The 26,216-nt window shown below is 38.0% G+C and overlaps 3 protein-coding genes across 3 annotated transcripts; 2 read left to right on the top strand and 1 right to left on the bottom strand.

Moving 5' to 3' along the window:
- Positions 1–774: 774 nt before the first annotated feature.
- On the top strand, positions 775–1,293 carry GCK72_011692 (uncharacterized protein; the record flags this gene model as incomplete). Its single annotated transcript, XM_053728624.1, has 1 exon — positions 775–1,293. One exon carries the CDS (start codon positions 775–777, stop codon positions 1,291–1,293), a length of 519 nt encoding a protein of 172 aa, XP_053588201.1.
- A 10,488-nt stretch (positions 1,294–11,781) lies between these two features.
- On the top strand, positions 11,782–25,361 carry GCK72_011693 (uncharacterized protein; the record flags this gene model as incomplete). The annotated part of the gene is made up of 24 exons (XM_053728625.1): positions 11,782–11,862; positions 11,938–12,127; positions 12,173–12,296; positions 13,356–13,503; positions 13,558–13,638; positions 14,226–14,283; positions 14,337–14,627; positions 15,575–15,720; positions 15,764–15,889; positions 16,302–16,385; positions 17,292–17,402; positions 17,455–17,644; positions 17,691–17,746; positions 18,424–18,480; positions 19,751–19,889; positions 20,393–20,493; positions 20,853–21,343; positions 22,220–22,490; positions 22,538–22,819; positions 22,865–22,984; positions 23,691–23,826; positions 24,802–25,018; positions 25,068–25,167; positions 25,212–25,361. The coding sequence occupies 24 exons, from the start codon at positions 11,782–11,784 to the stop codon at positions 25,359–25,361; spliced, it is 3,750 nt and encodes a 1,249-aa protein (XP_053588202.1).
- On the bottom strand, positions 18,805–19,477 carry GCK72_011694 (uncharacterized protein; the record flags this gene model as incomplete). Its single annotated transcript, XM_053728626.1, has 3 exons — positions 18,805–19,200; positions 19,279–19,394; positions 19,438–19,477. 3 exons carry the CDS (start codon positions 19,475–19,477, stop codon positions 18,805–18,807), a joined length of 552 nt encoding a protein of 183 aa, XP_053588203.1.
- Positions 25,362–26,216: the final 855 nt, after the last annotated feature.

Raw genomic sequence — 26,216 nt, forward strand, 5'->3', positions numbered from 1 at the left:
TAGATGTCGTAACTGCGACAGAAAACATCATACAGCACTTTGCGACAGAGAGGGGGATAGAGAAAGAGAGTAAGATTCCCCCGCTTTTTTTCATTCATGGGAGGTCGGTCGAACATTTGTTAGGAAGACGTAAGGAATCAATCGGGCAATCGACATGGTAGTGGTAGACGGGAGTCGGCATACGTGGATAAACGACTTTGCGAAGAAATCGTGGAAGGTTTGAAAAAGGTGGAGACCGCGGAGCATCGTAAAGAAGTTCTGAGACATGAAAGGTGAAAAGTGGCAAAGAAAAAAGAGCAAATCAATAAGAATGTAAGTGAGCAGAAGAGGAATGGGCTGAAAAGCAAGTTCACGCCAAACTTCGAAGAAAGCGGAAACTGAAAAAAACTCAAGAAACGCCGGAAAGATTAGAGGAAGATGGCGAAGAAAATCAGACGCCGAACATGGATAGCTTTCCGAGTCTTCGTTATGATATTTCGTAGTGAAATCGTGACTTTGGACATACTGGGAATCGAGTCAAAGACCTACAAGCTTTCTATCTCCAATCTCCCCCGAAAAAGCGTTCGTTCCGAGAAATAAGAAAAAGAAAAAGTTGAAATTGTGCAACGGATACAGGAAATTGGAACAATAAATTAGACAGAAACGCAGAAATGAACACCCTTCGAAAAGAATGATTGGAGAACTATAATGTTCTACACTCGCTGAACAGTTTGACTGTGTGTCTGATCAAAATATCTGCACTTGCACCGGACAAGGCACGTATGAAGACTGTACATGCAGAAGGCTGGCATTGGAGGACATCATCGCATCAACCTTCCTGCAGAGAAACGAATTCGGCACATCCGTCTACTTCAAGGAGAATCAACTCTGGACCACTGCTTCGTCAACAGCATTGGTTCAATTGGAGTTCCAAAATCAGACGGTCGTGCGGACAAAGAAACAAGACACTTGCACGGCAACAGTACAAGCCTTCACCGTCTGTTTTGCGTGTCGGGAGGGTGCACTGGCAAAGGAGGAGTGTTAGAAGATGAAAGGACCAGCAATTGTGGCTCAATTGAAGTGTCCGTCTACAGTGCAATTTTTGACATGCGACGCCAAAGGATCAATGCTTTGAAATTCCACATGACCTCAAATGAAGTCAACTGGAATTGTACTCTGAGCTGTGGAGTGGAGGAAGCGGAAGTTGAGATTTCCGGAAAGCTGATGGAACAAGCAGATACAGTCGTAACATGTTTGAGTCGCCGGTGGAATCGATGGTCAACGGATGGAACGGATTGGTCGATGGCTTGCTGATGCGGATTGTGCCTCCTTGTCTGTCAAGCTCTCTTAACAACATAACATGGCCATACCTGAAAATATCTTGAACCTTCCACCATTATATGCTAGCCCGTGGATTATGTAGCAAGAAATCTGCAAAACTGGCTAATGGAGATTCGTGTTTATTATTTTTGAATGGTGGAAAATTAGCTGTTGGTCCATAGTTGCACGCATAATTGGCATTCGCCTTTTTGTTGAACCTGATCAAATTTCGCGCTCTCATTAATCGAACCGTGTGGCTCTAGCCCGTCTTCATTCCACCCAGATCTTAAAATCTTTCAAATCTAGCAACCCTGCTTTCTACTCCTTCCTATTCAAAACTTATGTGCTTCCTATCCATTGTTCTGTTATTTTCTGCCTGTCCCCCTCAGCTCGTCTCTCTAGACTACTGGAATTCACCCTCAGAGTATTCTCTAGAAAAACTCTCTAGCGTTGCAACATCTCGTGTTCTTTCTACGCGCATCGCTTGGAACTCCCCTCTATGCACTCTATTAGATACCGTAGACTCAGAGCCCAATTACTCCTTCTGTACAAATTCATTGTCTCACTTTCCCTTCCGTAATGCCTATGTCAGACTGTCAAATTCTCCCAGAACACCCATGACTCTTATCTATCTCTCCCACCTGTCTCATAATTTTTTATCCTTCACTATTCCGTATTGGAATGCCATTACCTAAAATGTCAATTCTTTTCTTTCCCCTTCACAATGTATTACTTTACTCGATTCCTCAATCACCCAGTTCTAATTTTTTCTTTCTTTTCTCCTTATAGTTGTACATATTCACAGTTTCTCCTACTGCCTAATTCGCTTTCCTCTTTTATCTCATTCATATAACACGGTTTCCCCGTTTTTAGCAATTTCACTTGTCTCATTCAACCCTGTAATTGTCCCTTGCTATTGCTCCTTGAATTATCCTCTTTTTTTTAAACCTGAAACTGTCTCGTGAGGGACATGTTTCAAGTCTTTTTTGTATCTTATAATTCTTTATCCCTTGAAATTAAATAAATAAATAAATAATTCTTACCCCAAACGTGGCCGGTTGTGATCTGCGAGCGGTCCGCAAACAATACTCATAGGGAGAGGTGAGAGCGCGTCATTAATCATAAATGTGAAAAAGTCGCCCTGTGTTCTCATTGTTCTTCACTCGACTTGACAGCCATCTGTCACTTATCTTCCTGGGAAATCGAATGGAGGATGACGAATAGACCACACCGCCAGGTCAAATGAGGTCAGACTGGTAGAACACAGTCAGTTGTCCCTTTCTCTCTCTCACCACCGAGCAGTCCACTCTTACCCTTTCTTAAGACAACATGATAGACACTGTCCTATTTAATGCTAACACAAAACCACCTGCTCACTTATCTTCATGGGAAATCTATCTTACTGGACCAGCAGATGGCCCCTTTCTTTCTTGACTCCTCCCACTGTCCCCCTCACACTATCTTCTTGGCTCAGTCGTCCACTATCTCACTGTACTGGATGGTGACTCATCTAGTTTCTTTTTTATTGACCATCTTTGTGGTATCTCCATAACCATTACTTATCTTATACTTATATTCCCTATTTGCTTACTAAGTTTACAAATTAGTGTTTTCTTTTTCAGTGCTAAAGTGATGAGGATCGAGAGGAAGCCAGCCGTCGTGAAGGATGAGGAGCAGTCGAGTGCGAGATGCTGTTCGCAAGAAAGCGATGAACGGTGAGTTGGGGTTTTTAGGGATTTAGCGTAACGTGATGTTGATTAGACTATCACTTTTGATGTCCTATCCTATTGACCAGCAGATGACCGCTTTCTTTCTAGACTCCTCCCACTGTCCCTCTGTCTCCTCACACTATCTTCTTGGCTCAGTCGTCCACTTTTTCTCCGTACTGGATAGTGACTCATCTATTGCCTCTTTTTTGACCATCTTTGAAATATCCCCCATATCCATGATTTATGTCGTACATATATTCCCTATTTGCTCACTAAGTTTACAAAGTGTTTTCTTTTTCAGTGTTGAAGTGAAGCGAGAGGGAATCAACCGTCGCAAAGAACAAGGAATGGTCGAGTGCAATCTACGAGTGACAAGAGGACAATGGGTCGAGGAGATGAACCCAATCAGTTGACGATCGTTTGGAGAGACGTAAGTTATAAGTCCTAGAATATAGATATTTTATTGTTCTTCACTTCTCCCACCATTCTTATCTAAGGGAAATTTACCATGGCTGAAGTTGAATGCTTGTCGAAGACTGTTCACTTTTAGGATTGATTTTCAAAAAATTAGGTTGTTAAGGACGTTCAGTCAAGATAGGTTGACTTTGTGTTGTGATCGGTGAATCATCAAGTAGCGTTGGTTCGCCAATACTCAATTTGGTTCATTCGAAAACGGTACAATTTTAAAGTTGGGTCACTATGAGTTAGTAGTTGTTGAGTTTGTGTTGTGATCGGTGAATCATCAAGTAGCGTTGGTTCGCCAATACTCAATTTGGTTCATTCGAAAACGGTACAATTTTAGAGTTGGGTCACTATGAGTTAGTAGTTGTTGAGTTTGTGTTGTGATCGGTGAATCATCAAGTAGCGTTGGTTCCTCAATACTCAATTTGGTTCATTCGAAAACGGTACAATTTTAGAGTTGGGTCACTATGAGTTAGTAGTTGTTGAGTTTGTGTTGTGATCGGTGAATCATCAAGTAGCGTTGGTTCGCCAATACTCAATTTGGTTCATTCGAAAACGGTACAATTTTAGAGTTGGGTCACTATGAGTTAGTAGTTGTTGAGTTTGTGTTGTGATCGGTGAATCATCAAGTAGCGTTGGTTCGCCAATACTCAATTTGGTTCATTCGAAAACGGTACAATTTTAGAGTTGGGTCACTATGAGTTAGTAGTTGTTGAGTTTGTGTTGTGATCGGTGAATCATCAAGTAGCGTTGGTTCGCCAATACTCAATTTGGTTCATTCGAAAACGGTACAATTTTAGAGTTGGGTCACTATGAGTTAGTAGTTGTTGAGTTTGTGTTGTGATCGGTGAATCATCAAGTAGCGTTGGTTCGCCAATACTCAATTTGGTTCATTCGAAAACGGTACAATTTTAGAGTTGGGTCACTATGAGTTAGTAGTTGTTGAGTTTGTGTTGTGATCGGTGAATCATCAAGTAGCGTTGGTTCGCCAATACTCAATTTGGTTCATTCGAAAACGGTACAATTTTAAAGTTGGGTCACTATGAGTTAGTAGTTGTTGAGTTTGTGTTGTGATCGGTGAATCATCAAGTAGCGTTGGTTCCTCAATACTCAATTTGGTTCATTCGAAAACGGTACAATTTTAGAGTTGGGTCACTATGAGTTAGTAGTTGTTGAGTTTGTGTTGTGATCGGTGAATCATCAAGTAGCGTTGGTTCGCCAATACTCAATTTGGTTCATTCGAAAACGGTACAATTTTAAAGTTGGGTCACTATGAGTTAGTAGTTGTTGAGTTTGTGTTGTGATCGGTGAATCATCAAGTAGCGTTGGTTCGCCAATACTCAATTTGGTTCATTCGAAAACGGTACAATTTTAGAGTTGGGTCACTATGAGTTAGTAGTTGTTGAGTTTGTGTTGTGATCGGTGAATCATCAAGTAGCGTTGGTTCGCCAATACTCAATTTGGTTCATTCGAAAACGGTACAATTTTAGAGTTGGGTCACTATGAGTTAGTAGTTGTTGAGTTTGTGTTGTGATCGGTGAATCATCAAGTAGCGTTGGTTCGCCAATACTCAATTTGGTTCATTCGAAAACGGTACAATTTTAGAGTTGGGTCACTATGAGTTAGTAGTTGTTGAGTTTGTGTTGTGATCGGTGAATCATCAAGTAGCGTTGGTTCGCCAATACTCAATTTGGTTCATTCGAAAACGGTACAATTTTAGAGTTGGGTCACTATGAGTTAGTAGTTGTTGAGTTTGTGTTGTGATCGGTGAATCATCAAGTAGCGTTGGTTCGCCAATACTCAATTTGGTTCATTCGAAAACGGTACAATTTTAGAGTTGGGTCACTATGAGTTAGTAGTTGTTGAGTTTGTGTTGTGATCGGTGAATCATCAAGTAGCGTTGGTTCGCCAATACTCAATTTGGTTCATTCGAAAACGGTACAATTTTAAAGTTGGGTCACTATGAGTTAGTAGTTGTTGAGTTTGTGTTGTGATCGGTGAATCATCAAGTAGCGTTGGTTCGCCAATACTCAATTTGGTTCATTCGAAAACGGTACAATTTTAAAGTTGGGTCACTATGAGTTAGTAGTTGTTTAGTTTGTGTTGTGATCGGTGAATCATCAAGTAGCGTTGGTTCGCCAATACTCAATTTGGTTCATTCGAAAACGGTACAATTTTAGAGTTGGGTCACTATGAGTTAGTAGTTGTTGAGTTTGTGTTGTGATCGGTGAATCATCAAGTAGCGTTGGTTCGCCAATACTCAATTTGGTTCATTCGAAAACGGTACAATTTTAAAGTTGGGTCACTATGAGTTAGTAGTTGTTGAGTTTGTGTTGTGATCGGTGAATCATCAAGTAGCGTTGGTTCGCCAATACTCAATTTGGTTCATTCGAAAACGGTACAATTTTAAAGTTGGGTCACTATGAGTTAGTAGTTGTTTAGTTTGTGTTGTGATCGGTGAATCATCAAGTAGCGTTGGTTCGCCAATACTCAATTTGGTTCATTCGAAAACGGTACAATTTTAAAGTTGGGTCACTATGAGTTAGTAGTTGTTGAGTTTGTGTTGTGATCGGTGAATCATCAAGTAGCGTTGGTTCGCCAATACTCAATTTGGTTCATTCGAAAACGGTACAATTTTAAAGTTGGGTCACTATGAGTTAGTAGTTGTTGAGTTTGTGTTGTGATCGGTGAATCATCAAGTAGCGTTGGTTCGCCAATACTCAATTTGGTTCATTCGAAAACGGTACAATTTTAAAGTTGGGTCACTATGAGTTAGTAGTTGTTGAGTTTGTGTTGTGATCGGTGAATCATCAAGTAGCGTTGGTTCGCCAATACTCAATTTGGTTCTCTCGAAAAGGTACAATTTTAAAGTTGGGTCACTATGAGTTAGTAGTTGTTTAGTTTGTGTTGTGATCGGTGAATCATCAAGTAGCGTTGGTTCGCCAATACTCAATTTGGTTCATTCGAAAACGGTACAATTTTAAAGTTGGGTCACTATGAGTTAGTAGTTGTTGAGTTTGTGTTGTGATCGGTGAATCATCAAGTAGCGTTGGTTCGCCAATACTCAATTTGGTTCTCTCGAAAAGGTACAATTTTAAAGTTGGGTCACTATGAGTTAGTAGTTGTTTAGTTTGTGTTGTGATCGGTGAATCATCAAGTAGCGTTGGTTCGCCAATACTCAATTTGGTTCATTCGAAAACGGTACAATTTTAGAGTTGGGTCACTATGAGTTAGTAGTTGTTGAGTTTGTGTTGTGATCGGTGAATCATCAAGTAGCGTTGGTTCGCCAATACTCAATTTGGTTCATTCGAAAACGGTACAATTTTAGAGTTGGGTCACTATGAGTTAGTAGTTGTTGAGTTTGTGTTGTGATCGGTGAATCATCAAGTAGCGTTGGTTCGCCAATACTCAATTTGGTTCATTCGAAAACGGTACAATTTTAAAGTTGGGTCACTATGAGTTAGTAGTTGTTTAGTTTGTGTTGTGATCGGTGAATCATCAAGTAGCGTTGGTTCGCCAATACTCAATTTGGTTCTCTCGAAAACGGTACAATTTTAAAGTTGGGTCACTATGAGTTAGTAGTTGTTGAGTTTGTGTTGTGATCGGTGAATCATCAAGTAGCGTTGGTTCGCCAATACTCAATTTGGTTCATTCGAAAACGGTACAATTTTAGAGTTGGGTCACTATGAGTTAGTAGTTGTTGAGTTTGTGTTGTGATCGGTGAATCATCAAGTAGCGTTGGTTCGCCAATACTCAATTTGGTTCATTCGAAAACGGTACAATTTTAGAGTTGGGTCACTATGAGTTAGTAGTTGTTTAGTTTGTGTTGTGATCGGTGAATCATCAAGTAGCGTTGGTTCGCCAATACTCAATTTGGTTCTCTCGAAAACGGTACAATTTTAGAGTTGGGTCACTATGAGTTAGTAGTTGTTGAGTTTGTGTTGTGATCGGTGAATCATCAAGTAGCGTTGGTTCGCCAATACTCAATTTGGTTCTCTCGAAAACGGTACAATTTTAAAGTTGGGTCACTATGAGTTAGTAGTTGTTGAGTTTGTGTTGTGATCGGTGAATCATCAAGTAGCGTTGGTTCGCCAATACTCAATTTGGTTCATTCGAAAACGGTACAATTTTAGAGTTGGGTCACTATGAGTTAGTAGTTGTTCAGTTTGTGTTGTGATCGGTGAATCATCAAGTAGCGTTGGTTCGCCAATACTCAATTTGGTTCATTCGAAAACGGTACAATTTTAGAGTTGGGTCACTATGAGTTAGTAGTTGTTGAGTTTGTGTTGTGATCGGTGAATCATCAAGTAGCGTTGGTTCGCCAATACTCAATTTGGTTCATTCGAAAACGGTACAATTTTAGAGTTGGGTCACTATGAGTTAGTAGTTGTTTAGTTTGTGTTGTGATCGGTGAATCATCTAGTAGCGTTGGTTCGCCAATACTCAATTTGGTTCTCTCGAAAACGGTACAATTTTAGAGTTGGGTCACTATGAGTTAGTAGTTGTTGAGTTTGTGTTGTGATCGGTGAATCATCAAGTAGCGTTGGTTCGCCAATACTCAATTTGGTTCATTCGAAAACGGTACAATTTTAGAGTTGGGTCACTATGAGTTAGTAGTTGTTCAGTTTGTGTTGTGATCGGTGAATCATCAAGTAGCGTTGGTTCGCCAATACTCAATTTGGTTCATTCGAAAACGGTACAATTTTAGAGTTGGGTCACTATGAGTTAGTAGTTGTTCAGTTTGTGTTGTGATCGGTGAATCATCAAGTAGCGTTGGTTCGCCAATACTCAATTTGGTTCATTCGAAAACGGTACAATTTTAGAGTTGGGTCACTATGAGTTAGTAGTTGTTTAGTTTGTGTTGTGATCGGTGAATCATCTAGTAGCGTTGGTTCGCCAATACTCAATTTGGTTCTCTCGAAAACGGTACAATTTTAGAGTTGGGTCACTATGAGTTAGTAGTTGTTCAGTTTGTGTTGTGATCGGTGAATCATCAAGTAGCGTTGGTTCGCCAATACTCAATTTGGTTCTCTCGAAAACGGTACAATTTTAGAGTTGGGTCACTATGAGTTAGTAGTTGTTGAGTTTGTGTTGTGATCGGTGAATCATCAAGTAGCGTTGGTTCGCCAATACTCAATTTGGTTCATTCGAAAACGGTACAATTTTAGAGTTGGGTCACTATGAGTTAGTAGTTGTTCAGTTTGTGTTGTGATCGGTGAATCATCAAGTAGCGTTGGTTCGCCAATACTCAATTTGGTTCATTCGAAAACGGTACAATTTTAAAGTTGGGTCACTATGAGTTAGTAGTTGTTGAGTTTGTGTTGTGATCGGTGAATCATCAAGTAGCGTTGGTTCGCCAATACTCAATTTGGTTCATTCGAAAACGGTACAATTTTAGAGTTGGGTCACTATGAGTTAGTAGTTGTTGAGTTTGTGTTGTGATCGGTGAATCATCAAGTAGCGTTGGTTCGCCAATACTCAATTTGGTTCATTCGAAAACGGTACAATTTTAAAGTTGGGTCACTATGAGTTAGTAGTTGTTCAGTTTGTGTTGTGATCGGTGAATCATCAAGTAGCGTTGGTTCGCCAATACTCAATTTGGTTCATTCGAAAACGGTACAATTTTAAAGTTGGGTCACTATGAGTTAGTAGTTGTTGAGTTTGTGTTGTGATCGGTGAATCATCAAGTAGCGTTGGTTCGCCAATACTCAATTTGGTTCATTCGAAAACGGTACAATTTTAGAGTTGGGTCACTATGAGTTAGTAGTTGTTGAGTTTGTGTTGTGATCGGTGAATCATCAAGTAGCGTTGGTTCGCCAATACTCAATTTGGTTCATTCGAAAACGGTACAATTTTAGAGTTGGGTCACTATGAGTTAGTAGTTGTTTAGTTTGTGTTGTGATCGGTGAATCATCAAGTAGCGTTGGTTCGCCAATACTCAATTTGGTTCTCTCGAAAAGGTACAATTTTAAAGTTGGGTCACTATAAATAAGTAGTTGTTAACTTTGTCATATCGCGATGATTATCTTCATACGGTGATACTGACTCGACTCCTTTGAAGTTAGTACGTGATCCGAAATACACAAGTTATGAGCGATAGACACGGGAAACAGTTAGAAGTGTCCTATTGCGGTGTTCCGCCGATTAGGTTGTCTGGATTTTCCGTGTTGATTGGAGGGTCGTACGAAAGAAAAAGAACGGTTACATGATGATAGCCAACGAGCTGCGAGGCACGATAACATCAAGCATAGTCATCTTAGCGATATCCAATTCTGAAACAGTTCCCAGCACGGATTTCTGCCAAGGAAATCTACAACAACATGTATGTTTAAATCAATGAATGAATGGACTGAGGACATTGACAAGGGACACTAAGTAGATCTAATCGATTTTGTTTTCGCCAAAGCTTTCGATCGAGTGCTCCATTGCCAACTGCTCGATAAACTCCAAGAACTGAAGCTTAATAAGAATTTAGTCTCGTGGATAAGTGAATTTTTGAAAAATTGAGTTTTTAAGGTAAAAGTGGGGTTCTTCGTTTTCTAGCAAAAGAACAGCGATCTGTGGGGTTAAGCAGGGCTCCGTGATCTCGCTGTTTGGTATCTTTGTGAACACTATTCCTAGTGCTCTTCCACAAAATGTTCGCTGTAAGCAATTCGCGGATGATCTGAAACTGTACGCGATTCTGCCAAAAAGACGCCGTCGGTAGCCCTCTCCCCGCAGCCACCGAGGCCATCATCAAATGGTCAAAAGACCATCGGTTAGCTCTCAATAAAGAAAAACTTCCTGTATGACCCTGGGTACCAAACCAAAAATATTTGACTTTAGCATAGATGGTTCATTAGTCCGACGTGAGGAAATTATAAGAGATTTGGGATAGCAAAAAATAAGCAAAAAAACTATATTTTGCTACCCCAGAATAGGTCCATAAATTGCAATATACCGTTAGTTTCCTGACCAGTTTCTCTGACTGTCTCTTCTCTCCAACCCGCCTTTTGAATAGTATTTACCAGAGACAATTGAGCGGAGCCTCCTTAGCTCAGTTGGTAGAGCGTGAGACTTTTAATCTTAAGGTCAGGGGTTCGAGTCCCCTAGGTGGCTTGATTTTTTTGTTTTTTTTAATGAATTCCAGACGAATCAGAATAGTCATGACAACATTTTCTGGGTTGGGTTTATTGGACACTGCATACCATACTCAACATGTCTCTTAAATAAATACTGTCACAGAAATTTGCCAGTCTGCCGCTATATAGTGAAAATGTATATAGAGAGTGGGATATTGTCACAACAAAAAAGTTCCGGCATTTTTTCTCACGTCAGAGAAAAATTATGTGAGTTTTATGCTTTAAAAAAAGACTTTCTGAATTTGGCTGTAATTTTTTTAGGTCAATTATTTCGTGTTTTGCACCGAAAATGCAGATTTTTCAGGTTATCAATCAGAATTGTGTAAAATTCAATTCTTTATTTTATATGCCAGAAAATAACTTTTTTGATACAGAAAAAAAAAATTTCAGAAAAATGAGTATAACGTTTTTGGCAGAAAACATGTTCTCATGAAAATTGCACTTAATGTACTCGAGGATGCTTGAAACTGGTACATTTTTAATTTTGAAAAGAAAATTGTTGCCTAAATTTCTGAAAATCATCTTTTACTGAAAATCGTTTTTTTCTGTATTTAAAAAGTCATTTTCTGACCAAAATTCTCGTTTTTTCTGGCTCATAATATAGATAATTTAATTTTTCATAAAGAATGGGACCTTTTTTCATCGGTTGCAATTTCTGAAAACCTGAAAATACTGGATTTTCAGTGCAAAAATAGAATAATAATTGAATTAAAACGGGAAAAAACGGCTTCAGTTCTTTTTCTGAAATTCGAAAATTTTTGTCTGAAATTCAGAAATTTTTGTCTCTAAGTTCTGAAATTTTTGTCTCTAAATTCTGAAATTTTCTTCTGAAATTCAGAAATTTTTTATTAGAATTCTGAAATTTTCGCACTTGAAATTCTGAAGTTTTCGTCTGAAATTCTGCAATTTTCGTTTTGAAATTTTCTTCTAAAGTCCGAATAGTTAATTACGAACACATTTCCCCCTCTTTCCCTCATATTTCCTCCACCTGTCCTTTTTTTCCATATACTAATTATATCCTTCCCACAGACATACACATATCCCCCTTTTCCCCTTTTCTTTAATGTCTGTGTCTCCCTCCTCCTCTTCTCTCTCTCTTTCCCGGTTGCCCTTGACAACAACGCCCGTTTCACCACCCCGGAGCACCTATTTCTTGTATTACCCAATTCAAAGTCACAATGATCTCAAAAATGGCACCGCCCGTCTTAAACTCCATGGCGAATTATAATGAGAAGACGATATCGAAGATTCATATGTGTGTTTTTCGAAAAGTGAGTTTTTTAACCTTTTTTATCTGGATTTTAGGCTTGAAAAACTATTTTTAACCAGAAAAATATATTATTCAGTTCAACATGAGTCTCCCTGACAACGCACAGCTCCATTTCTCCGAGTGGAATTATAACAACAACTACATAACCTGTGGTGGAGCCCTGGGTACCCTCAAAGTGGTGAAAATCGGGTTGGACCCGGTGGACACAAAACAGAATCCCGCAACAGCCTCCCTGATTGTCAATCAGACATTGGAGGGGCATCAAAGTGGTGAGAGTGGTGAAGTATAGGTGTTAACTGGGGTGGTTTCAGCGACGGTACTGATTGCGACGTGGAATGAGAATCATCAGAAGTTGACGACTAGCGACACATCTGGGTTGATAATTGTGTGGGGATTGTTCAATGAGCAATGGGTGGAGGAGATGATTAATAATAGGTGAGCAAATTATGCAGTTTTCTGGCACAAAAACCTTTTTTTTAAACAAGAATTAGTAATTTTTGTTTAAAAAAAGGAAATATTTAGTTAAAAACGCGCTGAATTTGTGATTCTTAACTTTGAGAACGTGTCTTGATCATAATTTTTGTCCCAATACCCCAATTTTTGTAGAAATTTTAGATAAAACCCAGTTATTCATTTTTGTAGTTGATGACTTTTTTCTACGGGGGAGTCCTAGGGAATTATGGAGCTGCAAAGGTAATTAAGACACGTATAAAAATCATGTCAACTACAGAAGTGAATGTTTGAGGATACATGCATGATTATACTCATTTGAAAGCTGAAAATGTGCAAATTCGAAAAATAGAACTGAAATTAAGTTTGGCAGAAAACTGTGAGAGTTACAGCAATTTTTACTAATTTTAGTATATTGATAAGTTTTGAAAATCCATAAGCAATTTTAGGGTAGCAATATTCGAAATTACATGAAAAATTCATCTATTTAGGATATGCGACTTTAAAATCGCTGTGAGACCCTGAAAACCGTCCCCCCGAACTACCTACAGTACCGGACAAAAAGGTATGAACTTTGTCTGTTTTCAGTGGAAAATGACCAACTTTGAGAGTGTGTCATAGTAGCTCTGATTGTTACACTAAGAAAACTTTTAATGGATCATATAGATTAAACGTAGAGCTCCATTTTTGTAGTTGATAACTTTTTTGTACGGACACTCCCTAGAGAGTTACATATCGACAAAGTAATTTTTTCCTCAAATCGACAAATTTCAGTGCAAAATAGTGCGATTTTTGAGCTGTCGTCTTAAAATGACCATAACTGCCTAGGGAGCGTTCGTACAAAAAAGTTGTCAACTACAAAAATGGAGCTCTACGTTCAATCTATATAATCCATTGAAAGTTTTCTTAGTGTAACAATCAGAGCTACTATGACACACTCTCAAAGTTGGTCATTTTCCACTGAAAACAGTCAAGTTGACACTTTTTTGTCCGGTACTGTATATAGGCTAGGCGCTAAAAATCGCTCAATTTTTTCTATTACAGAAACAAAAGTGTTGTCGTTGGAATCGTCTGGAACCAAGATGGAACAAAAATTGCTATTGCCTATGCGGATGGTAATGTTATAGTAGGAACCCTGGAGGGAAACCGGATTTGGAATAAGGAATTGGATATGCAACTAGCGGCGTGTGAGGTGAGTTGTAGTTTGTAGTTTGTAGTGGGACAAATGAAGTTTTTTTTCTTTCAGTGGGCACCGGATGGAGAGATGTTGATATTTGGAACTGCTGATGGGAAAGTGGTGGTGTTCGATGAGACTGGATCGCATTTTGTGAGTGAAAATGGGGTTTTTGGGGCAACAAAATGGCAAAAAAGTGGTATTTTTACTGGGAAAATTGGATTTTTGAGCTCAAAACTAAGTTTTTAAATCAGAACTGAGTTTTGGAGCAAAAACTAAGTTTTTTGACCCAAACATTAGTCTTTTTCAAGTAAAAAATACGTTTTTTTTTTAGTCAAAACTAAGTTTTTTAAACCAAGTATACGTTTTTTTTTTGAAGTCAAAAGTACGTTTTTAAGTTAAATTGTTTTTTTAAAAGCATTTTTGTTTCTAAAAGCTCAAAATCACAGTTTTTGAATTAAATTTTATTTTAGTGCTCGATTTTATTTTCAAAAACATCATTTGGTGCCAAATGTGAACAGTTTCAGCTGAAATTCGGGTCCCAGAGCTTATAAATAACAAAAATCACATTTTTAAAGTTTTTGAGCTTAAAATAGGGTATGTTAGGCTAAAATAGGCTAAAATATGCTAAAATAGGCTAAAATAAAATTAAAAAATAGACTATTTTCGTGCTGAAAATATCTAGAATTGCCTCAAATGTTCTCTGCGTCTCCCCACACTCTCACCGCCACATTTTTCAGCTGGACATCCCAATGCACTGCCTGGAAACGGAGGATTTGGAGCAAGCTCTCGCCAAAAGTAATGTTTTAATTTTTTCCCCGAAATTTCCCAATAAAATAAAGTTCATCCAGAAGAAAACCAACGGGAGGAAATAGTTGTGATCAAGTACTGGAGTCCCACTCTCAAATCGAAAGCGGTAATGGAGGAAATGGAAAAAGAGTGGGAGAAGGAGATGGCGAAGGAGAGGGAACCTCAAGGCACGGCGGTGTTTAACAACTATCCAACACAGAAACCACATAGGGAATACGTGGAACCGGATAAGAGTAGTGAACCTCATCAACCCATCCCACCGGATCGTCCCAGGTTTATGGTGGCTTATCAGAGGGGGATTCTGCAGTTGATGAGGTCGATTCAAGATCCAGGTAAGTGGGAATATGAGAAACTTTTTAGTCATTAGGGAAGGATCCCGAGTTGAGATGGCTGAGATTGGCTAAGATCGGTTTAGATTGGCTAAAATTGGTTGAGATCGGTTGAGATAGTTTAAAATCGGTTAAGATTGGCTAAGATTAGCTAAGGTTGATTAAGATCGGCTAAGATTGGTTTAGATTTAGATTGGTTAAGATCGGCTGAGATCGGCTGAGGTTGGCAAGGATCGGTTAAAATCGGTTAAGATCCGAGGTTTCATGTAATAGAAGCTACAGGTCGCACGTAAATTAGAATTTTTGTAATTGACACGGACCCCTTCGCGCCCGACTAATGTACTACTATACCTAAATCTGTCTGTGTGTCTGAGAGTTCTTCTTCTAATATAATATTTGAGATTTTTCTATAAGAAATTTTAGTAACATGGACAAACAGACACACGGATGGACAGAAAACTATAGTCCTACTTTTTAAACATTTCCGCAGCGAACTTTCTGGAAATGAGTTAGGAAACAGAAATGAAGGAAACTAGATTGGCTAAGATTGGTTAAGATCGGTTTAGATCGGCTAAGATTGGTCCCTGAGCTAGTACTATGTCTCTGTTATATTAAAGATTGGCGTAATACTCATTATTTGTACCGAGGGCAGGGCCAAAGACCAAAATCACCAAAATGACATTTTAGCCTGGCCGGAAGGTACAATAATGAGTCTTAAATCTAACTTTACTATATTAGGGGCATAGTACTAGTTGAGAAACCAATCTCGGCCAGTTTTAAACGATCTTAACCGATCCAAACCGATTTCAACCAACTTTAAACAATATGAACCAATCTTAACCGATCTTAGCCAATTTTTAACGATCTAAACCGATTAGATGTTATAAGACAGAAAACTAATGACAAATTCGAGTTTGTCACACTTTCAGCTATCTAATTATATCTTTCAGAGCCCGTAGTGGTCCGCCTCCCCAATGTAAAAATCACTGGAGCCAAGTGGTCTCCCAACGGAGCATTTATTGCTATTTCGGGAACAGACCTGGATAAAGAAGAGCCCCGGCACTCTCATATCCATTTTCTGTCTGCGTATGGACATGTAAGATTTCAATTTTAAATGGATGAGAAGCCATATTTTGTAGAAAATCGGATTCTTCCAACATTTCGAGACTCGTATCACGGGAATTTGTTGGGAAGGCACTGGACTACGAATGTCGATTGCGGCGGATGGAAATTTGTTCATTGGACACGTGAGACCGGAGTTTAAAGTGAGTTTAGTATTGTAGATGGGTTACTGTAGCTGGGCTTAGAATCTGTAGTCAATTTAGATAACTTTGGTAGCGAAAAACGTGAAAAACACTAAATTTGAGTATAGATTCTGATTCTTCACTGTAAAAATTATTTACTGCCAGTGAAAATGGCCGAAAAGTTCACTAAAACGCAAAAATTGTAACCTCAAAGGCTCAGGAACAGGTCTCACAGTTTTGGGAAAAGAATTCGAATTCGACAACAAATGTTTAATTGGAATAGTAATTCTACATGGTCATTTTGAAATTTAGGCTGGTGATCTAGAATTCTTCAATTCTAGGCCACCAAACAAAAAGTACTGTAATTGTAGCACAAAAAATTGTTCTCACATAATCCAACAACAAAAAAATATATATATATATAATTTTGCAGTGGGGAGCGCTGGTCGACGCCATCGTCTATGTCTTCCAAAGAGAGGAGCTCTCGCAGTATACTGTTATGTTCTACGATCATAAGGTGAGTTGTGGGATATTGATTGGTACATAATAATCATAATAATTTATTACAATCAATGTAATTGTGAGAGTTATAGACTTGTTAAATACAATTTACTACATGTTCAATACATTGATATACAATTTTTTTTAAGTTTTAATTAACTTGAAAAATTAGAAAACTATAAATTATAAACCTATATCTACTGGAAGCCGGAAAAACTGAAAGGTACATGGATAGTGGACTATGAGAGGAATGAAATAAATAAACCCTGCTTCGAAACGTTTATCTTTACCGATCATAACCGATCTTAGCCAATCTTAACAAATCTGAAGCTATCTCAAACGATAGTAATTGATCTTAACCGAGATTTAACCGATCTTGACCGATCCAAGGCTATCAATTTTCTTTCAGACCGATGAAAAACACCTAAAACGGTGACTTTCTTTACAACTTCAAGTTTTCCAAAATTTTTTTGACAGTAAGACGGATTTCTACTATACCCTGGCCGACCTTTTTTTTTATTTAGTTTTTCAACCGATAAGATTTGATAATTAGCGCATTAGGAGTATATTTAAATGTACCCGGAGCTTTAAAGGCGCATAACTTGTTTTGGTGACAGGATTTGAAAATTTTGATGTGTATGAGATTGTAGGGAATTTAATGGACTACAAATTTGTAGTTGCCAACGTTTTGAAAAAAATTCCGTGAAATTGAGGAAAATTGGTTTTAAAAGTTCTTTTTTCCATTTATTTGAGGGATTTATATGTGTCAGCTACAGTAACTTTGCTCTCATAACTTCAGTCACCCAATTCTGGAGGTACAGTAACCGATTTTAACGGATATTGAACAATCTGAACCAATTTTAACAGACTTCAGATGATCTTAACTGATCTTACTGATCCAACGTTATCAATTCTTTTCCAGACCGATGAAAAACACCCAAAAACGGTGACCTACTTTGAAAACATGGCATTCTTCCATGATCACTGTGTAATTGTTAGCCGTCAAGACGACCAGAGTCTTAACCCGAATCAGGTGTGACTAATTACTTAATTAACTCCAGTTTTTAAAAATTACCCCGATTTAGTATTACTGCCAACTGTGCAATAGCATTGGCACGTCGATTGACCACAATTTCACAACTATCCCGCCGAAATTTCTGTGTGTCAACGGTATGTGTGCAGTGGTGGCGAATAAGGATCGGTATTGCATTTGGCATTTTGTACTACCAAAGTATAACTCGGTGCAAGCAGGCATTCATATTCCGGGCAAAGCAGGTATTAGGGAAAATTGTTGATTTTTTGAAAAGGTTTTTTTCCCCAGCTGAATACAATTTGGAGGAGCAACAAAGGCCTGGGGAGTATGGAGGCAAGAGATCGGTTAGTGGTGAAAATATTTTTATTTGTTTTTTTCATTAAAAACCACATTTTTCTGAACATTTGAGTTAAAAACCGAGCAAAAATGTTAAAAACCTAGGATGTCACTGATTTTCGAGAATTTTGGGCTCAGTCATTTTTTTGAAATAAATTATTTTCCACAAAAAGTAAAAGAGATTCCCATCATTTTTCACCTAAAACTATGTTTCTACGTCAAAAATTAGCTTAGTTATGGATTTTCGAAAATTTTCAAAAACCTTATTTACACTAAGCCTACCGTAACTCCCCTAATTCTCCGAATTTTCTTCTGATACCTGAATTATTGGATTCAACGTGACAAGACGCTTCGAATGAGTATAATCATGCCTAAATTCGAAGCAAGTTGAGTCCCGCCACGAAAACCGCCTGGGGTACTGTAGTTTTCGTGGTGGGACCCAACTTACTCCAAATGTAGGCGTGATTATACTCATTTGAAGCGTCTTGACTCCGTGATTTCATAAATTTAAATCAAATTGAATTGGATAAAAATACAGAAGTTACGTGAAAAGGAATTTTCGAAATGTTTCGAAAATCCGTAACTTTCCTGGTTTTTGGTATTTTTCTTGGTTTTTAGCATTAAAAATTCCGAAAAATGAGTGCTTTCCAGAAAAAATAGTAATTTCTAATTCTTCCTATTCCAGTTCGGCAGTAAAGACGAGATATGTGCGATTTGCATTGGTGACACCTTCTTTTTGATGGTATGCTTGTTTTTTAAATATGATTTTTTTAGAGAACTGACTAGGGAGGGTTCCAGTAGCTATTCCTTTTAAATTGGCTCATATTCTTTTGAATACTTTTGCTGATTCCGAAAACGAAATCTAATTTTGTTGAATGCTTCACTGATCACTGAAAGCGTTTCCAAAGCAAAAAAATGAATGTTTCTAAAATTTCAATATCAATTTTAGACGCAAATTTTCCAATTTTTTCCGTGTACAACGTGTAAATTAGGATTTTAAAATCTTTATTCAATTCTCATCACTTGTAAATTAAGGTTTAAAACCCTTAATCAATTCTCATATCACTCAAAAGTTGAAGACCATAATAGCAATGAAGACGAACAGATTGAAGACTCGGCCAGATGAAGATAACTTGATTCCGAGCACGTCTCCATATTTTTTACCTTTTGGGACTAACGTAAAGTTTTTTTGTATTGGATCCGTCGAACTATCGTGTGGATTAATAAAACACCCTCCAAGCATAACCATCTCTTTCCCAACTAACTTCTCAGGTATTTCTGGGTCTTTCACAAGTTTCTCTGTGCACTTGACTTCTTTTGAGCAACCAATTTTTACAACTCTCGAGTCGTATAATTCAAAATTTGGGTCATGATCATGATCAGCTTCTTTCCGGAAATCCTGTGTCACACTGTTCCATTGTAACCAAATTGGAGGCTTTTTGTCACACTTGAACTCGGCAGCCTTTTTTTCGAGTTCAGTGTCTTAGGACTGAAATTTATTCTTTATTAATTTGCGATTGACTAATTCATACTATCTCACCAGATCTTTGAATGCTTTTGAAACTTTTCTACGATCCTTATTGATTTCATCCATAAGTTTCTTCTGCTCGTCTTTACTAAGACCTCCTTTTGCTGCATCGAGAGTGACGGAGAGAACTGAAAACTCTTAAAATTGAAGTAAAGATTCTTTCAAACTAACTATAGAGCAGTATGAAGCCGAAGAGAAGGGATGTCTTCATGAGGGAAGAAGTCGTGTCAATATAATTGAGACTGAAGTTTCTTTCTGATTTTTGGATCTTTTATATGAAATTTCCAACATCGTAGGTCACGTCGTCCAAAAATATATTTATCTGTTTTTCGGTGTTGAGAGTTCACGGCGGAAATATATTTTGTAATAATATATTGTGTTCCAACATTTGGTTCTTAAAATAAAAATTGACGCTATAAGCTACGTGATAGTATGTGATAGTATTTTTTTAAATATGAATTTTTAAAATAAATTCGATTTCCAGGCGCTTCTAAGTGGTGGTATCTTTTATGCAAACTTATCGGATGGCTCGATTACTAAAAGCTTTCCAATATCGGCGACTATTGACTCAATGAGATTGAATTGTAAATATAATCGTCTAGCAATTGTGAAGCTTGTTGAGCGTGAGTTTAAGCTTATTTTATGGCTTAAAAATGTATGAAATTTTTTTTTTTAAATACAGATCTTCATTTTTGTAGTTGACAACTTTTTGGTACGGGTGACACCTAGGGAGTAATACAGCTGCACAGGTTGTCAACTACAAAAATGAATTTTTAAGAATATTGGCATGATTATACTCATTTTAGAGCTAAAAATGTGCTAGCTCTGAAAATATAACTGAACTTGAGTTTGGTTGAAAGCTGAGAGGGTTATAGCAATTTTAGAAATTTCAGAATTTCGAAAAATTTTGAAAATCCATCAGCAATTTTAGGCTAGCAATAACCGAAAATACATGAAAAATTAATTTATTTTGGATATGCGCCTTTAAAATCGCCGTGAGACCTTGGAAATGTCAAAAACTTGGTAAACGACATTTTTTTCTGAACCTATGCTTTCCGCTATGAGACCAAAATAATGAAATTCTAGGGTTATATTTCTAGTTTTCCACCAAAAATCTCATTTCCAGAAGTCCCATTCTCAATTCTCCTCTACGAGTTTGATGGTGAGCAGCTATCGAAGATTTACGCTTGTGAGAAGAAGGATATATGGGATTATAAGTGGGATACGGTAAGTTAGGAGGCTTTAGAACCGAAAAAAATTTGAAAAAATGAATAAAACGAGGAAATTTTCGATGAAACCCGATTAACTCAGTAGGTGTGAAATATCAAAGTTTCATTCAGTTTCAAAACGTCTCAAAACTAATTACAACTAATTACAACTAATTGAAATTAATATAAATGGATAGCTGACGTCATGAGGATTCAGAATCTAGTTTCATATTTTGTATAAGATAAAAATGGGCGGAGTTACAGCGATTTGAAATTTCCTGTTATTTCCAGAACGAAAACCATAGTTTCAGAATGTCCGGGTTTTAAAATGTTCCAAAATTAATTAAAACTAATGTTAGCAATGAGCTTAATTTCCAGAACGAAGAAAACATGCTTGCCTTCAAGGACAAACACAAACTGTTCATCTGTGATGGAACGTCTCTACTCGAACAATCCAATGTATACGGTAACATTGTATCATTCAAAAATCTTACTGTAACCGCAGTAAGCCTTGAAAAGATACTGATGAATCCGGAGATGCCGACGAAGAATGCACTGCAAGAGGTGCTGATCAAGGCGAAACAGGAAGTGACGAATCTTTTGAATTCGATGAAACTCGATGAGGCAATTGACTACGCAGAGAGAACTCCTCACTCGGAATTGTGGACTATGATTGCTCAGTATGCACTGTTCAAGCAGCAGTTCGATTCGGCCGAGCACGCTTTTGTGAAGTTGGGCGATTACGCTGGTGTTCAGCTGTTGAAACGGTTGAGATTGATGACGTCGAGAGAATTGAGGAATGCGGAGGTTATGGCGTATCAGGATAAGTATGAGGAGGCGAAACAGCTGTTTTTGCAGTGTGATAGGAAGTGAGTTTGCTCTATGGGAAAACAATTTTTGGGTTAAGATCGGTTAAGCTTGGCTAAGATCGCTTGAGATCGGCTAAAATTGGCTAAAATAACTACTTCATCGCAAGACGTTTTCAATTCTCATTTATAACAGCTCGGTTTCAAAAAATATCATTATAAAGTCTCCTGTTATGAAACAGTAATTTTTGAAAGGGTTTCTCTTAATATCATTGTAAATGAGAATGACCACTAACAAGCGATGAAATAATTATATCAGCCGGTTTTAACAGATCCTAACCAATCTTAACTGATCTTAGCCGATTTTAACCAATCCTGACCGATCATAGCCGATCTAAACTGATCTTAAACGATCTTTACCCATTTTAACCAATTTCAACTGACATTTGACATTCTACACCTGACTTTCGGTCGTTTTGCTGCTACACACTGAAAAACTGGCTTTCCAGACCTAGATAAGCTCAAGACCTCAAATTTTGGATATGAAAACTGAAAAATGCTTAAAAACAGCATTTTCAAAACATTTTTAGTGTAAAGAGTTAAAAATCCATCTGCCATATCTATTTAATGCCAAAAACCGATTTCTCTTGTTAAAACCGAGTTTTTAGACCATTTTTCGCTCAAAACCTCAATTTTTGTTTCTGAAAACCCAAATTTTCTTGTCTAAACTACGTTTACAGACCATTATCTGCACAAAATCTCAACGTTTGGGTCTAAAAACTCTCTGCATTCAGAATTAACTATGTGTATTATTATTAACCAATCTTAACCGATCTCAGCCGATCTCAAGCAATCTTAAGCAATCTTAGCCGATATTTCCCGATTTTAACCGATTTTAACCAATATTAATCAATCTTAAGCAATCTTAACCGATTCCAGAGACCTCGCTGTAGAAATGTTCAAAAAAGTGGGTGACTCGAAAGCAGTCTACGATCTTATCAAAAACGATCCGGATGAGCATGCGAAGAAAGAAGCGTTCCGAGATTTAGCAGAGACCGCCGCTGAGCTAATGGACTACGATGACGCCGCAAAATGGTACGGACAGTCAGGAGATACTGGCGAACAGATTGACTGTTTGATAAGGGGAAATATGTTTGGAGAGCTGGAAGTACTGGCGAGAGCTCTGCCAGATGACAGCGATTTTATGGAGGTACTTCACGGTTCCATTATCCAATTATATATCATCTGTAATTAAAGGTAATGGGCGACGCGTTCACTTCTCGTGGTATGTGTGACCAGGCTGTGGAGTGTTATCTACGAAAAAGTCTCCCCCAGAAGGCCCTTAAGGCTTGTATGGAGCTCAATCAGTGGCAGAAGGCACAATTCATCGCCGACGCAAATCATATGGAAAATGTGGATGGATTATTGGGCAAATATGCGATTGAGATGAAAGGAGAATCTGATGAAAAGTCGCTAAATGCTCTCGCCTTGTATATGCGTGCCGGTAGACATCTGGACGCCGCAAAAATCGCTTTCGATGTGAGCTTAGCAATTATTTATCCCATAACTTTCAATAAATCTCAGATCGCAAAAGACAGAAGGGACAAGTACGTGCCATATGAGGAGCTCAAACAATGTTATGTGCTTGGAGCAATTTTAGTGGAGAATCATAGGCAGACAATTAAGGAGTTGAGGAAGATTGATGTGAGTTTTAGAGAATACTGTAATGTTAAAGAATAGCATTAGGCGCTGGTTCGGATTGTTTAAAATTGTTTGAGATCGGCTAAGATCGGCGGCTAATATCTCCCAAAATTGGCTGAGGTCGGCTCTAAGATCGGTTGAGGTCGGTTAAGATTGGCTAAGACGGGTTAAGATAGGCGAAGATCGGTAAGGATCGGTTGAAACCTTTTTTCTTGTGAATACATCCAATCTAGAATTGTAATAGACCACAAGAAGGGAAAAAACGTGACCTAGAAGGGAAAAACCTAAAATCGACAAAACGGTAAAATTTAATAGATTTCAGCATGTATTGGCGGGATGTTCATTAGGAAAGGATTGGTAAATACATAGGGTCCGAGTTCACTTGAGCAGATACGGTAGTAATTGACGCCACTTAAAAAATCATAACCTAACGCAGAGATTTTTTTCTAGAAGCACAATGTGCTAAAAATGCGTTGGAAGATGAGTCTGGGATATTTCAACCGATCTCAGCCGATTTTAACCGATTCTAGCCGATCCTAACCGATCTCAGCCTACATTCGACGGTCTTAGGCGATCTCAACCGATCTTGGCCTAGCTTAGCTGCTCCTAAACGATTTTGACCACTATTAAACGATCCAAAACCATTTCTACACCTACGGGCCCCCACCTATAAGATCCTAACCTAAATACTCAAAGATTTGTTTTTCAGAAGCACAATGTGCTGGAGGATGCGTTGGACGATGAGTCTGGGTTAACTGTGGAGCAGTCAAGGATTCTGGAGAACACGTGGAGAGGAGCAGAGGCGTATCATTTCATGATGTTGGCGCAGCAACACTTTTTTGAGCGTGAGTTTTCCAAAGGTGTTTCGAATCCAGAAGATTCACTGAATGATTATACTTTTCTGAAAGGTTTCGCCATGGTGAATTTAGAATTCTAAATTTCCAAAAGATCGGATCAATTCTGAGTGAGATACGATAAAAATTATTGGGTTTTCGAAAAAATAAATGTTTTCAAAAATCTGTGGACTTCCTCAATTTCTGACATTTCTGAATAATGTTTCGTTAAAAATGCTCCAAATCAACTAATCCTGCACTCCAGGGGTACTGTAGTTCCAATTTTGAATTTGCCGGCAAAATTACAGCACCCACGCTTAAAGGCACACACTTTTCTCCTACTTTCGGGATGAATAACCGGTTTTAACCTAATTTCAACCAATTTGAGCCAATTGTTTTTTCAATATTAAACAATCTGAACTGATCTGAGCCGGTCTTTGGTGGATATGTGAATGTACTTGGAGCTTTAAAGGCACATAACTTGTTTTGGTGACAGGATTTTAAAATTTTTATTTCTTTAAAATTGAAGAAAATTTAAAAGGCTGCAAGTTTGTAGTTGTCAACACTTTGAAAAAATTACCGTGAAATTGAGAAAAATTGGTTTGAAATATTTTTTTTCCATTTATTTGAGTGATTCATATGTGTCAGCTACAGTAGATTTGCTCTCATAACCACAGTCACCCAATTCTTGAACTACAGTAACCGATCTTTCGATCAATTTTAACCAGTTTTGAAGAATCTGAACCAATTTTAATTTTAACAGATTTTGACCAACTTTAACCAATTTTGACGAATATTGAACAATCTGAACCAATTTTAACCGATTTTAGACGATATTAACCGATTTTAACTAATGTTAAACAATTTGAACCGATCTTAGCCGATATTAACCGATCTTAACCAATTTTAGCCGATTTTAAACGATCTCAACCGATTTTAACCAAATTTAAACAATCTAAACCGATCCTGCACAATTTTATTATCCAGACCGCATCGAAGACGCCCTACAAACCTCGCTAAGCCTTTCTGACTACGAAGAGTTCCTAGACCCTGCTGAAATTTACTCAATGATAGCCCTAGCTGCAGCAAACGTGAAGCAATTCGGTATCTGCTCAAAGGCTATGATGCGGTTGGAAGCACTCGACGATTTTGAGGAGGCGGAGAAGGATGAGATGAGGAATTTGTCGTTTAGACTGTTCTCGAAGTAAGTGATACATATTTCTGCGGAAAAAACTGACAAAAATCGATTCCAGACACCCACCAGTCAACCCGAATTCTGCAAAGGTGCCATGTACTGCGTGTGACGCTATGATTGATCCATTTGATATGCAATGCAAGGAGTGTCAGACGAAGGTAACTACAGTAACCCCTCCCCTATCTTACAAATTTTATTTCAGTTCCCTGTCTGCATCGCATCTGGACGACTAATCCTCGACAACATCTTCTGGCTATGCCCACGTTGCAAACATCGAGCTCACCAACATGAGATCATGAAGTACAGCTACTGTCCGTTGTGTCACGATATGGAGTCTTTTAGACCCACTTAACTTACTCACTTATTCGTTTCTAATCATACATTCTCTGTGATTAATCATTTTTGTCAAATAAAATTGTCACTGATTGACTTATTGTCTCATTTTCAGAAATTCAAATACCTCAAGCTTAACAAAAATTTAAGAATTTTAAGAAGAAGGCATGCGTGAAGGACCGCGAATGCAGTCCGTCCCATGTGACTCCAACTCCTGTTCCTAATAAAGTCATAATTTTTATAATTTTTATAATATTAAGGAGAGGCATGTGTGGAGGACCGCGAGTGCAGTCCGTCCCATGTTCCTCCAACTCCTGTTCCTAATAATGTTATAATTTTTATAATTTTTATAATTTTAAGAAGAAGGCATGCATGGAGGACCGCGAGTGATTTGAAAGTTTGAAACTCATTGTTAAAGATTTGAATTCATTTAATCACACTAGTTTGTAGATAGGTTAATTGAGTTCATGCCGACAGGTGCAACCACAAAAAAACAAATAAATAACAAAGAATGTGAAGAAGTCGGTTGGTGTTCTCTTTGTTATTATCTGCCGCACCTGTCACCTATCTCAATGGGAATGTCGAATAGTATAACGATAATAACTGATATATGTATCCGCTAGTCTTTTTTGGTGATTGAAGTCTGGTTTCTTATCTGGCCCGTCTTGGTAGTAAAACTTAGAGGATGATTAGTTTATTTTGTCTGAATACGTTTCCTAGACCTGTTGTGGGGTCTAAACAACATTCTTCCATATACATAACAAAACGGTTTAAAGATAACTCGATTTATTTAAAGTGTTAGTAAGGTTACACTAAAAGAATAAGTATTGGGATTTCTAAAGAGTTACAATAATCTAAAGGTTATAATAAAAGA

Source organism: Caenorhabditis remanei, chromosome III (assembly GCF_010183535.1).
Source record: "Caenorhabditis remanei strain PX506 chromosome III, whole genome shotgun sequence".
Classification (NCBI taxonomy): domain Eukaryota; kingdom Metazoa; phylum Nematoda; class Chromadorea; order Rhabditida; family Rhabditidae; genus Caenorhabditis; species Caenorhabditis remanei.